Here is a 15,351-nt window from a genome sequence, read left to right on the forward strand (position 1 = left end):
AAATAAAAATAATTACCACTTCTTGATATTTACAAATTTATTACCGTTGTCTTATCATATTGCATAATGCACTGAAAATGAGCAAAAACATATAATTTCAGCACAAGGAATGTTATGAAACTATTTTAGACTAATCAACACTCATGAAAATTCATCTTTTATTTATGAGGGAAATTAAATTATAAACATTCCAAACAAACACTTCTCGCTGTACAGCAAGCAAATGATTCACCAGATCTTAAAGGCAGAATATATTAATATGTTTATATACAACACGTGTGTTGTTGATGTGTGTACACATTAGTTGTAGCAAAAACGAGAAAATTACCCAAAATGATTTTGGGGAAAAATGACGATGAGGATCAATATTGGAAATTTCAAGACAGGGAGAGAATGAAGCAGATAATGCGTGTGTTTTTCCAGAGAGATTAGTCATGGTTTGAATGCTTTAAATAATCATTTAGGCCCAATCCCAATTCTACACTGAGATTTTTCAGGAACACACTCAAAACCAAAGGCTACGAAAATTTCCTAGAATACACCATCTACAATGGCAGTATGGCTACACACGGAAGTAAGGAGATGCAAAAAATAGTTTTTTTGGCATTATTAAGAATTTTTATAACAAGCAAGCATATAACACATTCATAATGCCGTTTGTGTTTTACTGTCATGCTTTTTAAAAAAAACGATTTTAAAAACGCAAAATTTTTATTCTATAAACTATAATCCATAATAATAACTATAGGGATGTCCCGATCAGGTTTTTTTTTTTCTCTTGAGTCAGATTTTATCAAATTACATTTGATTTTGAGTCTCTACCGATACCTGATCAGAAAGAAAGATTAAAAAAGAACAAAGAAACAGATGGATCAGAATCAGGATGTTCCTGATTTTTTATTTAATTCACCATTTTTCAACATTCAATTAACATACAGAGCACTTCTGTGAGGTAGCTTGAACAATCAAGCAATAAATAACATAAATTCATAAATAATAACATAAATAAAATCAGATTCCGATCAAATCTGAAACATCGTGATCTTGCCCGATTTCTAATCACGTTTCCGAACTGGACATCCCTAGTAATAACTCTTTTATAGCAGTCCCAAAAAATTCTGTCACTCGATGACACTGGAATACCCTGTCAGAAAAGTCTAGTGGCTGGGATTGACCTTTTTATAGTGTCAGTATAATGTTAATGTTGTTTTTCTATGTTTACATAGATGAATATGGTCACGGTGTAAATACAGAGTACAGTTATGAGCTTATTCCCACATTATATCGTCAGGATAACATGATATCGTTGCCTTCTGTGATTTCCTGAAGATAAACACCAAAAATAAATAAATAACGCAACTGGAATAACTATAGCAGTCGCCATCGTCGATCTCATATGAAGTAAGAGATCGCGATGACGTATGATGACGTGTGCAGATGGTGTAGTGGTGTCACATTTCTTAGGGGTAAAATTTGAAGCCCTCTGTTCACACTCAAGGGGAGGGGTAGGGGTAGGGGAAGGGGTAAAAAATAGAATTTGGATTGGGGCTTAATTTCATATAGCTTACTGCAATGTGCAATATTGTCTCAAATCTGCCATAAAGCTATGAGCTATTCCACACAAATGTCAAAAATCAGATGATTTTTATTTTTGTTTTTAATCAAAATAATCAAACCCTTTTTAAGTTGTTTGTGTTTCTCTCTGTCGACATTTTCAAACAATTTCATTTGATTTACCAAAGTCACACAAGTGCCAATTTTACATCTGCCAGAGCTTTTTCTTCATGTTTTTCATCAACACATCATATTTAAAACTGTTGAATTTTTCTTTATGTAATTTTATGTAGTAATTCTGGAAAATGCTTTGGTCAATGGCAGTCGTTTTAAAAGTGCTTTAAAAAAACATTTGTATTGTATGGTATCAATGCAAAAATCATATAAAATAATATGTGTTCAATAAAGCCAATTCTTTTCTTTTGATTAGTATTATTTCTACAAATAATTTCTACAAAGTATGTTGCATAGAGTAAACTAGCATACTTTTTTGATCGCATCCATAACACACGTTTATTTAACTAATTAAAAAAACGCACTTAAAATTTTTTTTTAAATCTTTTTAATATTTTTTCCACATTTTTCAAGTGCCTTGGACTGATTTTTGCTGATTATTCTGATGAATCCCTTACCCAAAGAGCACAGACACATTATTTAAGGTACCCCTGAGCACTTTTTGTTTGATTTTGGATTTTTGTAAAACACATTTACTTTTGATTGATATTCATCTCATTCCTTAACTCTGTGGTTAGTTGTTTTGGAAAATACAAACAAAATTTTTCAATATACTGTTCACAGATTCTGCAACATTGTAAAAAAGTAGTGCAAAAGGCACATCTATAAAGCTGGATTTCAGATTCGTCACTTCTTACAGGCATCATCAAGCAGCATCTTTGATATTGTTTTGAATAAGTGACCTTTACTAGAAAAAAATTAAATGATGTGCCTTTAAAAACACATAAAAGTACGACTATAAGCCAATCCTTTTCAAAATCATTTTAACATGCATTTAACTTTATGACTAGAATCTTATGTAGTCTGTGATACATATTGGTGCCGTAGCTTGTTTTAGCTCATTATGATTTATTGGTCCTCATCTCGGATAAGCATTTGCCAGAACTAGAGTCTTCGCTACACTATTAGTCAAGCACTTGAGCGTTTAAAAGTTTCATGGTCTGCGTAGTTAATCTGCTCATTAATCTTTCAGTCTTTAAAAGAGTCCCAGTGTTCATAAAAGAAAACCCTTGCATCAAGTGAGTGATTGTGTAATGATCTCCAAAAAAAAAAAAAAAAAAAGGATCTGCAGCAGAATTGGCCCAGTCCGAGTGCAATAAACAGATCATACTGTGGAATATTTAAACAGCAGTGCAGTCATGAAAAACGGATCTCCTGGAAGCTGAACAGAACATCAAGTGCACTGATGTCGACATGTTTGGCTCTTAAGAGCACAACGAACTTTCACAATCTGCACAAATGCTCAGTCCAGTGACATGTTTTAGGACTGGCCACAGGAAATCTTCCAAATAAATGACGGTTTCATTGGGGCTCTGATAGGCCGTCCAACAGCTGAACTGTGTCATGAATGCTTTGTGAATGTTTGGACACATAGAGAAAGCTGCTTAAACATCACTTTTTATTTTAAGAGTAACTAAAAAAACCCACATCTGGGAATGACAATAAGATATCCAAAATATGCAGTACTAGAAAAATTAAATGAAACAGTTTTATCAGTGCTAGGCAAAGATGAATCGCATCCAAAATTAAAATTTGTTTTGACATAATATATGTATGTGTACTTTGTATATTTATTATGAATATATAACTAAAGACATGCATACATACATTTCAGAAAAAAAAAATTTATATTTAGTAGTAATGGGCAAAGATTAATTGCAAGTTTGTTTCAACATAATAGATGTGTCTTATATACAGTTGAAGTCAGAATTATTAGCCCCCTTTGAATTATTTTTCTTTTTTATATATTTCCCAAATGATGTTTAACAGAGCAAGGACATTTTCACAGTATGTCTGATAATATTTATTCTTCTGGAGAAAGTCTTATTTGTTTTATTTCGGCTAGAATAAAAGCAGTTTAAATTTTTTTATGAACCATTTTAAGGTCAATATTATTAGCCCCTTTAAGCTGAAAAAAAAAAGTTAAATTGTTAAATATTTATTAAAATGTTAAATAACTGCTTTCTTATTGTATGTAGCTTCAAATAAAAGTATTACTCCAGTCATTATTGATTTTATTACCATTACTATTAATAATAAAATAATATTAATAAACAATAATAATAATTAATATTAGAGTGTTTTCTGAAAGATCATGAGACTCTGAAGACTGGAGTTATGAAGCTGAAAACCATCATTAAAATTTATGGAATAAATTATTAAATTAAGGTATAAACTACTTTTTAACAGTTATTTTATAGTGCAATAACATTTCACAATTTTACAATTTATACTGTATTTGTACGGTATTACACAATATTGATATCATGGGAATTTCAAAATGTAATGAATAATTATTTATTATTTTAACTTTGAGAGTGCTTTTCAAACATTTTCATTTGTTATTCTGGCTTTTTATAGGCTTTTTGATCTTTAACTCTGAGTAAGGGTCCATATAACATCTGTTCATTTATAATTAATGCAATGCCAATTACAAAAGTTTTCTTTTTGAAGTTTAATTTGTTTACTCTGAACATGAATATAAAATAAAGCAACACAAATTATTTTTGGGATATTATACCTGTTAAAGTAATCCTTTTCACAGCTTAGGTCAATATCATTATAATACTGTATACCACGACAAAAGTTTCGGCAATTAAAGTAGCAACAAGAAAAAATTTATACAGGCAGAAGCCTAGCTGATGCTCACATATTTTGCATTTAATTGATCTTGATTGCCGTGACTGTCAGATGCTATATGCTGAATGGGGTATAATAATTCAAGTGGAGTATAATATGAATTTTGGGTATAATGATATAAATTTTGGGGTACAATAAAATGACAAAAGTCACAGTTATATTTTAAACTGGATATTATACCTGTTAAAGTAATCCTTTTCACAGCTTAGGTCAATATCATTATAATACTGTAGACCACGACAAAAGTTTCGGCAATTAAAGTAGCAACAAGAAAAATTTATACAGGCAGAAGCCTAACTGATATTCACATATTCTGCATTTAATTGATCTTGATTGCCGTGACTGTCAGGTGCTATATGCTGCATGGGGTATAATAATTCAGTGGTGGTATATTATGAATGTGTGTATAATAATATGAATGTTGGGGTCAAATAAAATGACAAATGTCACAAATATATTTTGAACTGTGATATAAAAATCATACTGCTGCTACCAAAACAACAGGGCAAACAGATCCAAAAAAGCATGAACAGAAATTGATATAGTAGTTGAAACTGTAAGAATGAAAAAAATAGATAAATAAAATGGATTGAATAAAAAATAAACTGCAACAACAACAACAACAACAACAATAATAATAATAATAATAATAATAATAATAATAATAATAATAATAATAAAAATAAATGAATAAAAATAGTAATGCAGAACACATGCTGGAGTAAAACCTGGCATGTTTTGCATTTAATTGAATATTCTTTGCCCATCAGATGCTGCATGCTGGAGCATAACACATCAGTTTGCATTTTACATTTGACAGTATCTAGATTATTTATATATATTTTATTTTTGTATTCTGCTGCCCTACTTTACTGTATGCTAAAAAGCACCAAGCGTTTTGCCACTGGGATTTAATGACAGATTGGCTCCTCCTTGTGGTTGATACTGAAATAATCCAAGTGAACCAGCTTTTCTCTTTTTTCACTACAAGATCTTCAACAACAAACTGACTCAGCATCTGGTAATGGAGACTTTGGTTCAAGGTTAATTAACTGTGTACAAAGAAACAGCTGCGACAAAGCAAGACGTTGACTGGGCCAAAACGCTTTTAAAATCATAAGAAGAACGAAGGCACTTTCAACAAATTTCATTACATGAGTAAAAAGACCCTGGTTCCGTTAGTAAACATTTACTGAAAGACAACCATCTCATTCACAACACTTTCTTGAAAATTGTTAAGTATAAGCCAGATTAATTTGTAATGTTTATGAGCAAAATTAATAAACAAAAATACATAATAAGCAATTTCCTCAGTATGTTTTTTATTCGTTAATTGTTTTCTGAAGTCGAAGGTATTTCATGTGGTAGATTATTTCTAAATGACAATCTTTACTATTATTCATAAATACTTCTATTATACTTTTATATTACTATACTATGTTACTATAATAATACTATAATACTATTATGTATTAGTAATACTATAGTAATACAAGGCTTACTTCACTTTTATTACTGATTCTTAAATATTCTACTGTATTAATATAATTCTTCTCTTTTTTTTGCTGGGCTGTCAGTTTTTATCTGTTTCTTATTTACAGGCAGTTTGACATCATGATTTGATTAGGGGTTACTTTTGATTTACTAACCCAAATTTTGTGAAGTTCTGCAACATATAGCTAATAAATTTGATTAGATCGCTAACTCTACTTTCATTACTGTATTTCACAATTTTGTCTGCATTTTCTACATTGCAGAACTCAAGGGCCCTACTTTCAAGTTGTCATATTGCACAGTAAAATCTATGTTTGCAGGTCTTAATGTACTACTACTACAAATTATAACAACAACTATTATTATATTATGAAGAGGACAGTTTTTTTTCTAAATCTAAATAACAAGTAAAGCACCTTTAAAACTGTCTTAATGAAGTGTTTAAGGCACATTACTTGTAATACTATCAAAATTTACACTTTATATAGTTATTAAAGTAGGACATTTACAAAATATCTTCATAAAACATGATATTTACTTAATATTATAATGATTTTGGCATAGAATAAAAATCAATAATTTTGATCTATGCCATGTATTTTCGGCAATAGCCATGCAACATAAGACTGGCTCTGTGGTCCAGTCCAGGGCCATATATAAACAATATGTTTTCAATTTTATTAGTCAGTCTATAGGGCTGGGTGATACTGCAAACAAATTATCACAATATCATGTTACATATGATTCGATATCAATAATTACTGAATATTTTTTAACAATACATTTAGGAATATTAGGATTTTTTTATATAAACCACTTTATTTTAATTTGCTAACATTACTAAGGCAAATAGTTTTAATAGTCAAAAAAAAAATTAAACAAAATATCTCATCTCTTTATAATAAAATAAACACTGCAAGTGTTAAAGAGACTCTTAAACTTGATAAATAAAATGTCACAAAGTGTGTGCAATGGTAAAGGTAGATCGACATCTGTAAGGTGTCAATAATAATGATACAGTAAACCTCAAACTCTGTAAACAAAACAAATTATGATAATCAAATCTGAGCTTTCAAGTAAAGGGACCGACCATCATTAATCAAATACATGTTGCAACATTACAAATTGTGAAGTTATGCTAAAAAATCTTTGGCTGGGATGCACAAGAAAAAAAACCAAATACCCACTCTGGCGACATCCTTACATTCTTTTTTTTATTTATAACCTCATCACTGCTGCTATCAGCCACTCATTTTCGCACGTGTTGTTCTTCTGACCTGAATTGACAAGCGCGATCGTGACAAAACATGACAAATTCTAGGATATTCTGCTTTAAAAAGTAAATTTAAAATGTATTCATTGTTATCAGAGCGCCTCTATTTAATGCCATGATTAAAGATGTAAGCTTCTACTGTCAAAAATGCTGGGTTGCACACAATTGATTTTTGTTGGGACAACATGAAGCAAAAAAGTGAACTTGTTCCTTTTTACAGATTTAAGCGGATTGTACTTAAAACAATTCAGTTGTCCACAAAAAACCCTCAAGAATTGTGTTGTTTCAGCTTATTTTAAATAAGTAGTTTGAACAAACAGCAAACGTAAATTTTTTGAGTGTGTGAAATATTTGTGTGTGAAAAGAAGACTATCTGTATTCAATTATATATTATAAAAATTCACTGTTGAGTTTCCTTTTTACAAACAATTTCCTTTTTACAAACATTTACAAATAACTGCACACTGGCAGCTAAAAACAAACAACTGAACACCCCAAGCAAGCCATTTTCCTGAAAACACAGATCAGAGGCGTGCAGAAAACGGCAGCGATTTCATTTAATTATTCTTTTTTTTTTGATTCCAGGAATTCTGACTTCTGACGGGAGGTTTTTACATGTGCTGGATTGGATAAAACAGCGCAGACGTGCCGACTAAAAAGAGCACATCAAATATTAACTTGAGGATAGTAAACACAAGTCTGGCGGTGGGAATCAAAGGCTTGTGTTCTTCCCTCTTCATGTTATGATGGTTGAGGCAGAGCAGAGGTGGAGGCGGGAGGGAGGGATTTCTGTCTTAATTCCCTCGAGTCAGATAAGATTTTTTTTTTCTGAAACGGCTCCAATGAAGACAGCAGGGAGAACAAGCGAAAGGTGGTCTTACCGTAATGTGCTTGGAAGGCCTGGGGTTTCACTACCTGACTGCAATGGCTGCACATGACCAGGTAGAAGTCATCCTGTGCAGGACACTGGCCGAAGATGGGCATGTCTGTTAAAACACACACACGCGCACAAACACATATTAGCTTGTGGGTAAAAAATTGTGTTTCCTACTCAGCTGATTAAAAAAAAAAAAAGAATGATGTGAGGTTTTAATGCAGTAAGATGTGTAGATTATTGATTAAGTTTAAAAGACAATGCTGTTAATTAGATTATTAGAAAAACCTTATATATATATAACCTTATATAAACCTTAAACATTTAAATAAGGCAAATAAAAAGAGCTTTGGTAACATTTATGTAATCTGAATGGATGTCTAAAATGGTTAAGCAAGTTATTAACTCTCAAATGAACAAATAAAAATGGAAAATAGTTTTACGATGGTTACTAAGATGTCCATTACATAGTTTTATGGGAGTAAATGTTCAACACATGGGAGACTTTTATTTTTGTAATCAATCAGGGCTTCAGATTACATAGAAAAAAAGACTTGAGAACTCTACGGATTTACGATTTATAGTTGTGTGTTTGAGGTAAACATAAATTAAATTCCGTAGACTACAAATAAACTTTATACCAAATCTTAAATACAATGTCATCTAAATAATTATTTTGCATACAATTCCAAAACGGCATGTTTAATATTAGTTATTTATTTGTAGACAACACTATACAAATGTTTCAAATAGGGCTGTGCAATATAACTTGTCTTGTTCTATATTATGTTCTATCATTTACATACATTATTTAGTGTAATAACAGTTTCTCTTAATTTGGATAACTGCAATCATGCCACTACAGGGGTGCAGACAGAAACATGAATAACAGCATGGTGAAAAAGTCGCAAGCTTGAAAGTACAATGTTTGCATTTTATTTAGCATTATATAATGTTGGGCATGTAATCATTCCTTTTTGAAATGTGTTTTATATTTCATTAATAATCATTTGATGTGTATGAATAAAAATCAATCAATTAATCAAATTACATATAAACTAGTACATCTTTGAGTATCCAAAAAATATATAACAGTATCAAACATGAAAACATTTGTTAATATGGTCAAAAATGTTATATTCTTAAAAAAATTTAATAAAAAAATAACTTTTTTTAAAATTGGAAACAAATGTTACCAAAGCTTTATTGAATTAAACAGAAACTTACACAAGCCCAAAGCTAATAAATAAAATCTAGTAAATCTGAAATATTTAGAGTTTGAGTTTATTTTTACCAAACTTGTATTTTTTCTTGCCTGTGCAAATTAATTCTTGTTAGAAGTTGAACTGGTGCCATTAATAATATGCCTGATGAGCACTGCCATTTCTTTTTGCGTATGAGAAACATGAAACACCAGAAGCTGAATGAAATATTCAACCACAAGCAACACAGTCCATTAGCTCAGATACAAAAAATAAAAAAAACAGTCCAGCATGAACTTGGATTGAATGTGCTTACTTACTAATCAGACAAATGTCTTGTGATTTAAACTAGTGAGATGAAACATTGCTGATGTCCCAACAGCACTGATGTAAAATACAGAACAAACACTGTGCCAATCATCAACATTCCTCATCATTTCTAATGTTTTTATGATATTGTATCAGTAATGTGGTACATTCATATATCAACTTTTATGATGATATAAAGTCTAAATATTAAAGTAAATAACAAAAATGTAGCCATGAGTTGTTGTTTTTTGCATTTTATTAATTCCAGAGTCGTATCAGTATCACTGAGCCACTATTGTATTGTTAACTAATACTTTGCGTTTTATTTATTAGTTTCCATTTAAATTTTCTCTTTTCATTTCAATCTTAAGGTTTAATTAAGATTTTTTTGGGCCATTTCATCATTATTCATTTTAGTATTTGTATTGCACAAATTATTTAGATTACGTTTATTTTACCAAAATAAAATATGATCATGCCTTCATTATTAATTATTTAATTAGAACAGTAAGGTCTGACTTTGCTTAGACAAAAGTCTTGTCACTTAACAGAAATAATGTACAGTATAGAATATAAAGTCATGGTGCAGTGGGAAAAGAATTAATATTGTGTATGACTCCCATGAGCTTGGAGGACTGCATTCACACATCTCTGCAGTGACTCAAATAACTTATTAATAAAGTCATCTGAAATAACAAAGAGACTCCCAGAGTTTATCAAGATTATTTGTATTTATCTTCAATACCTCAGCAGGAGTGCTATCCTGCTAATGAATTTGCCCTTTCCTGTGGTTTTTAATGTAAACACAAGCACAAATGTCTTGATAGCTCAGGCTGTTGATGTTGCCATCCACTCGGCAAATCTCTTGCACACCCCCATACTGAATACCCCAAACCATGATTTTCCCGTCACCAAACTTGACTCATTTCTATGAGAATCTTGGTTCCATGCGGGTTCTAATAGGTCTTTTGCAGTATTTGCGATGATTGGGATGCAGTTCAACAGATGATTCATCAGAAAAATTGACCTTCTGCCACTTTTCCAAATGATCAACTAAACGTCATGATATTATTTGCTGCTCTTACATCTGGGATCGACGACAAGACTTTTGTCAGGTAGTGTAATCTGTTCAACTTGAGTAAATTTGATCTGCACCAGAAACTCTAAAAAGTCTATAAATAGTATTAACTATTATTAATAGGCTACTTTGTTAAGCAAGATGCATTAACTTTATGAAAAGGAAAAAGGAAAACCAATACAAATAAATTTTTATTTTCCAAAATTTGTTTTTTAAACTTTATCAAAGGAAGCACTGAATTTCAATCAGAACGTTAAGCAGAACAACTGTTTTCATTATTCATAAGTAACGTTTGTTGAGAGCCAAATAACTAATATTCACTGTAAAAAATATCAGTAAATTAGCAGTTTTCTGATCTTTCCTCCAAAAGCTTTTGATGTCGAAAAGTGACTTTTGCTGACATTTCTAATAGTTTAAAGTGATGTATTGTCTGTGTTAGGGCTGGGCGATCCATTTAAGAATATTCGATTTTTTTTTATTTAACCACTTTATTTTAATTCACCAACATTACTAAGGCAAATGGTTTTAATAATCCAAAAAAAAATTTCATCTCTTATGTCTTATGTCTATAATAAAATAAACATAAGTGTTAAAGAAACTCTTACTTGATACGTTAAGAAACTTGATACTCTACAAAATGTGTTCAATGTGTGAATGTGTAAACAAAGTGTAAATGTTCATGTTAATCTAAGCAAACGTTAAGGTGTGAATAATGATATTGTAAACCTCAAACAAAACAAATTATGATAATCAAATCTGAGCTTTCAAGTAAAGGAACCAACCATCATTACTCAAATACATATTGCAACATTAAAAATTGTGAAGTTGAATGACTACATAACCCCCTATGCTAAAACATCTATCAGATGGGGAGCTAGTGGCAGGGATGCACATGAAAAGAAACCAAAAAGCCACTCTGGTGACATCCTTACATCCTTCTTTTATTTGCAATCTTGCGCGCGGTGGCACGCAGCATTCTGGAAAGTTTTGATGTCTTCAACTAGGTGCGCCTGGAAAGTGCGAGCGTGTCACATGCGCACTGCTTGCACACCGTGTGCGCGTCATCCATTTTTTGTGCACGCAAGACATGCACCTCGATTGGAAATAACATTAACTTACACCTACACATAAGAATTTTGGCATTCCTTCGCCCTCAGAAGCCACATATTAATAAAACTATAGAGCTTCAGACCGAAAATTCATACCAAACTTTTTAAATTGTTATTGACAATGGTGTTGGGTCAATAAATACAGATTTTAGCTGACTTAAAACATGGCAATAAACTGCCAGTATACTTTTTCTGTTATTTTACAGACTTAATTCTTTCAACATTATTTCTTAAACAATATCTTGTCTCAAACAACTAAAATGACAAAAAGGAACTTTTTGTGATCTGCAGGGTTGAATTTTATTAAAAGATAGAACTCCCATTAGAGATAAAACTCCCATAATGCAATTCACTGCTGTAAACAAACACCACAAAATATAGAACCTGTTACTTAACGGATAACTTTTTACAGTGTATAATGACTTCTGAGTATGTTTGAAATGTAAAATGCAATACAAATGTCAAGTTATTAAGCTACGTCAGGTATTGTATTTTGGTATCAATGTGGGCTGTATTTAGTACACATATCTGATTTTGTTTGCTCTCAATGTCAACAGAAAAATCGAGTATAAAATGCATGTAGAATCTAACCTAACCAGTGAATGAATCCCAAATTAAATCTTCCTAATCTGCCATTAGATCAAACACACAAAAAGTCTAAGTACAAATGTTTTCACGGCGCACATAAGTCCAATGCGCTATTCAGACAAACAAGGGCCGGTTCAGGTAAGGCCACTCAGGCCAATCCTGGGACGTTCCAGGAAAAGTGTCTGGATGAGTTTACGTGGTGCAGGAGGGTCACCCGCTGTAGCGCTACTCTGTTTTCATAAGGAAACAAATAAGCGATAAGGGAAACCAGCTACTGAGTCAGAGTTTCAAAGGTTGTCAGAGAAAAAGAGAGTACTTGAGTGGGAGAATGAGGAGGGGGGGAAAGCAAGTGAGATTGCAGATTAAGAGTGGCAGTTGTAAAGTTGTGAAATTTCTGCAAGGCCGAAAGATTATAAACAAGCGAGCGGAGGAGAGCCTTACAGTAGGTGGCATTTGGCTTTCAAGATTCACGCTTTAAGAAAGTGCCCTGAATCGACAGCCGAGTTTGAGGAAAACAGTCTACCCAAAACCACACAAATAACTGCACTGAAAATAGATGAAAGCAGTGAGAAAATATCTGCACTTTTAAGAAAGGAGAAAAGGAAATCGCTCATATTTATAGCTATTTAGTGTGGCTTCATGCAAAACACTGCTCAAAATGCAAACAAATGTTTTTGTACACTTCTGAGAAAATTACTTGACCTGGCAAAATGCAAATGACAACTTAAATAAAGTATTTAAGAAACTGGTGGTGGTGGGGGGGGGTAATGTAAATAATCTGCTAGATATGAAAGTGACACTAAATTAAATGATAAAAAGCCATTTCTAAAACTTTATTTAATTATATTTATAATATAACAATGTAAATAAACAAAACGTAAACATCCAAAAAGCGCATTGTTTAATTTTTTATTTTTTTTAATTAGACCAAACAGACATTATTACATAAACCTCAAAATCACACGACTCATAATTATCCTGTGTATAAAAATGAAGATCATTTATTTTTCCCAAACTCTATAAAGCTTTTTGTGACTCTTGCTAATGCTGTTAAATTATTTGATATAATGTTTATTGGCTTTTTTGGCTTTTTAAAATGCTTTTTTATTCTTCTAGAATTAAAATAATTTTTCTTCTAGAATTTTTTCATTCTTCTATAATTATTCAAATATAATTATTTTTTTAAAAGCAAGCAAGCATTTGGAAAAAGGTACGCTAAAAGCTCTAGTACACATATGAAATAAAGAGATTGGCAAATGTCTCATTACAACAATTAAGATTTTCAGAACACTAAGAAATTTAAGGCAGAACTCATATGGCCTAATATTGATCAAATATTAATTAAATAAAAAAAACTAATAATTAGTTTAATAAACACAAAAGCTTAATAAGAATGACATTATTTTTTCAAACAAATATATTTGTTTTTTATATAAAAAAAAACTGACTGATATGTGATATGTGTACATGAACAGAATCTTTAAAAATCTTGAGTTATTTTAAAATTTGACAGCAGGACTCCCGGTGAGAAAGCTCCTTCACACTGCACAATAACTACAGCTGGAGGGAGAGTGAAACCAGCGTGATGAACATTGCTGGGCATTGCGACACAGCATAGGCTTTTTTGTGTCATATTTTCAGCTGTTTTTCTCTTTCGGTTGAAAACCAAAATCATTTTCGAAAAAAGAAAAACTATTTTGAAAATCGTTTTTGGCCTGCCTAAATGCATATTGAGTTTCAGATCTCAATCTAGTGCTTTCAAAATTTTACATTTCAGCTCAGAATTTTAATTTCAGTGTATCCCTACATTACATCCTAATTTGTTTGCCTGAAAACACACAAAAATGTGCCCAAATAAATAAGCAATAGCTGCCCCGTATATATATATATATATATATATATATATATATATATATATATATATATATATATATATATATATATATATATATATATATATATATATATATATATATAGACAGATAGACAGACAGGCAGACAGACAGATAGACAGATCGCGTTAAAGTTGACTACCTAATCTGTTAACAAAAATCCCAGTCTTAGCTGCAGAAAAGGGAGTCAATTAAATACAATGCACCATTTTCACAAGACTGTGATGATGTGTTTAATGGTCATCAGCATCTAAAATCTATTTAAAGTTTTGTAACATTTTTTAATATCCTCTTTGCATCAAATAATAAAAAAACATTACTGCTTATGCAAGGTCGTTCTATTACAGCACCTATGGGCGGTACGGTAAATTTGATGTTGTTCTTTTTTCTTTTTCTGAAAGCCTTGAGTTGTTCTTTTATTATTTGACCAAATAGGATTGTAAAAAAAACTCTCCCATGTACTCTCCCATTCACTGTACTGTCAGTTTACCCAACTATGATGACCCAGAAATGTGAAAGAGTCCATGAACATGTTTCCAATGCATGCTCTACAGAACCACCCAATGCTTATTTGTGTAGCGATTTTAAAATTTTGATAATTATTGCCGATTGAATATATTTGTGCACACCCGTAGTGTTGAAAATGTGTTTAGAAAGAAACTGTGGCTTAGCAGTGAACATGCTCAAGCAGTAAATGTGGGTTTGATTCTGGCTTGCATCATAACTCCCACTTCTCCACCTCTCTCCTTAAATAACCAGTCTTCTACCTACTTCCACAGGAGTACATATTGAAAGCAGATGCACTGACGAAACATCTTCACACATAATAACTTGCAACACCCCTTATAATCACTTCACAAAAAAAACAAAAAACAAAGGCGTAAATGAGGAGCAAGTGTTATATTCAGAAGAATTTTGTCGGTTGAAAATGTGGAGCTCTGAGAGGCACTAACTGTCCATTAATGTGGAGCCAAGAGGTTAATTAGAGTGAGTGATTAAGTGAAGGGACGGGAGCAGCGCTGTGCCTGCTGGTCCACTGCTGCTCCTTTATACAGACAAGCTTCATACAGGACACTCCAAAATACTGTCTGAAAATGTGCCATA

General features: G+C 31.7%; 1 protein-coding gene across 1 annotated transcript in view; it reads right to left on the bottom strand.

The window, feature by feature from the left end:
* Positions 1-15,351, bottom strand: part of LOC130237193 (ataxin-7) — a 72,599-nt gene that overhangs the window by 19,435 nt on the left and 37,813 nt on the right. Inside the window, exon 5 of the mRNA XM_056468065.1 lies at positions 8,077-8,181. Coding sequence (XP_056324040.1) covers positions 8,077-8,181 — 105 coding nt within the window. The remainder of the gene's footprint in view (positions 1-8,076; positions 8,182-15,351) is intronic.

Source organism: Danio aesculapii, chromosome 11 (assembly GCF_903798145.1).
Source record: "Danio aesculapii chromosome 11, fDanAes4.1, whole genome shotgun sequence".
Classification (NCBI taxonomy): domain Eukaryota; kingdom Metazoa; phylum Chordata; class Actinopteri; order Cypriniformes; family Danionidae; genus Danio; species Danio aesculapii.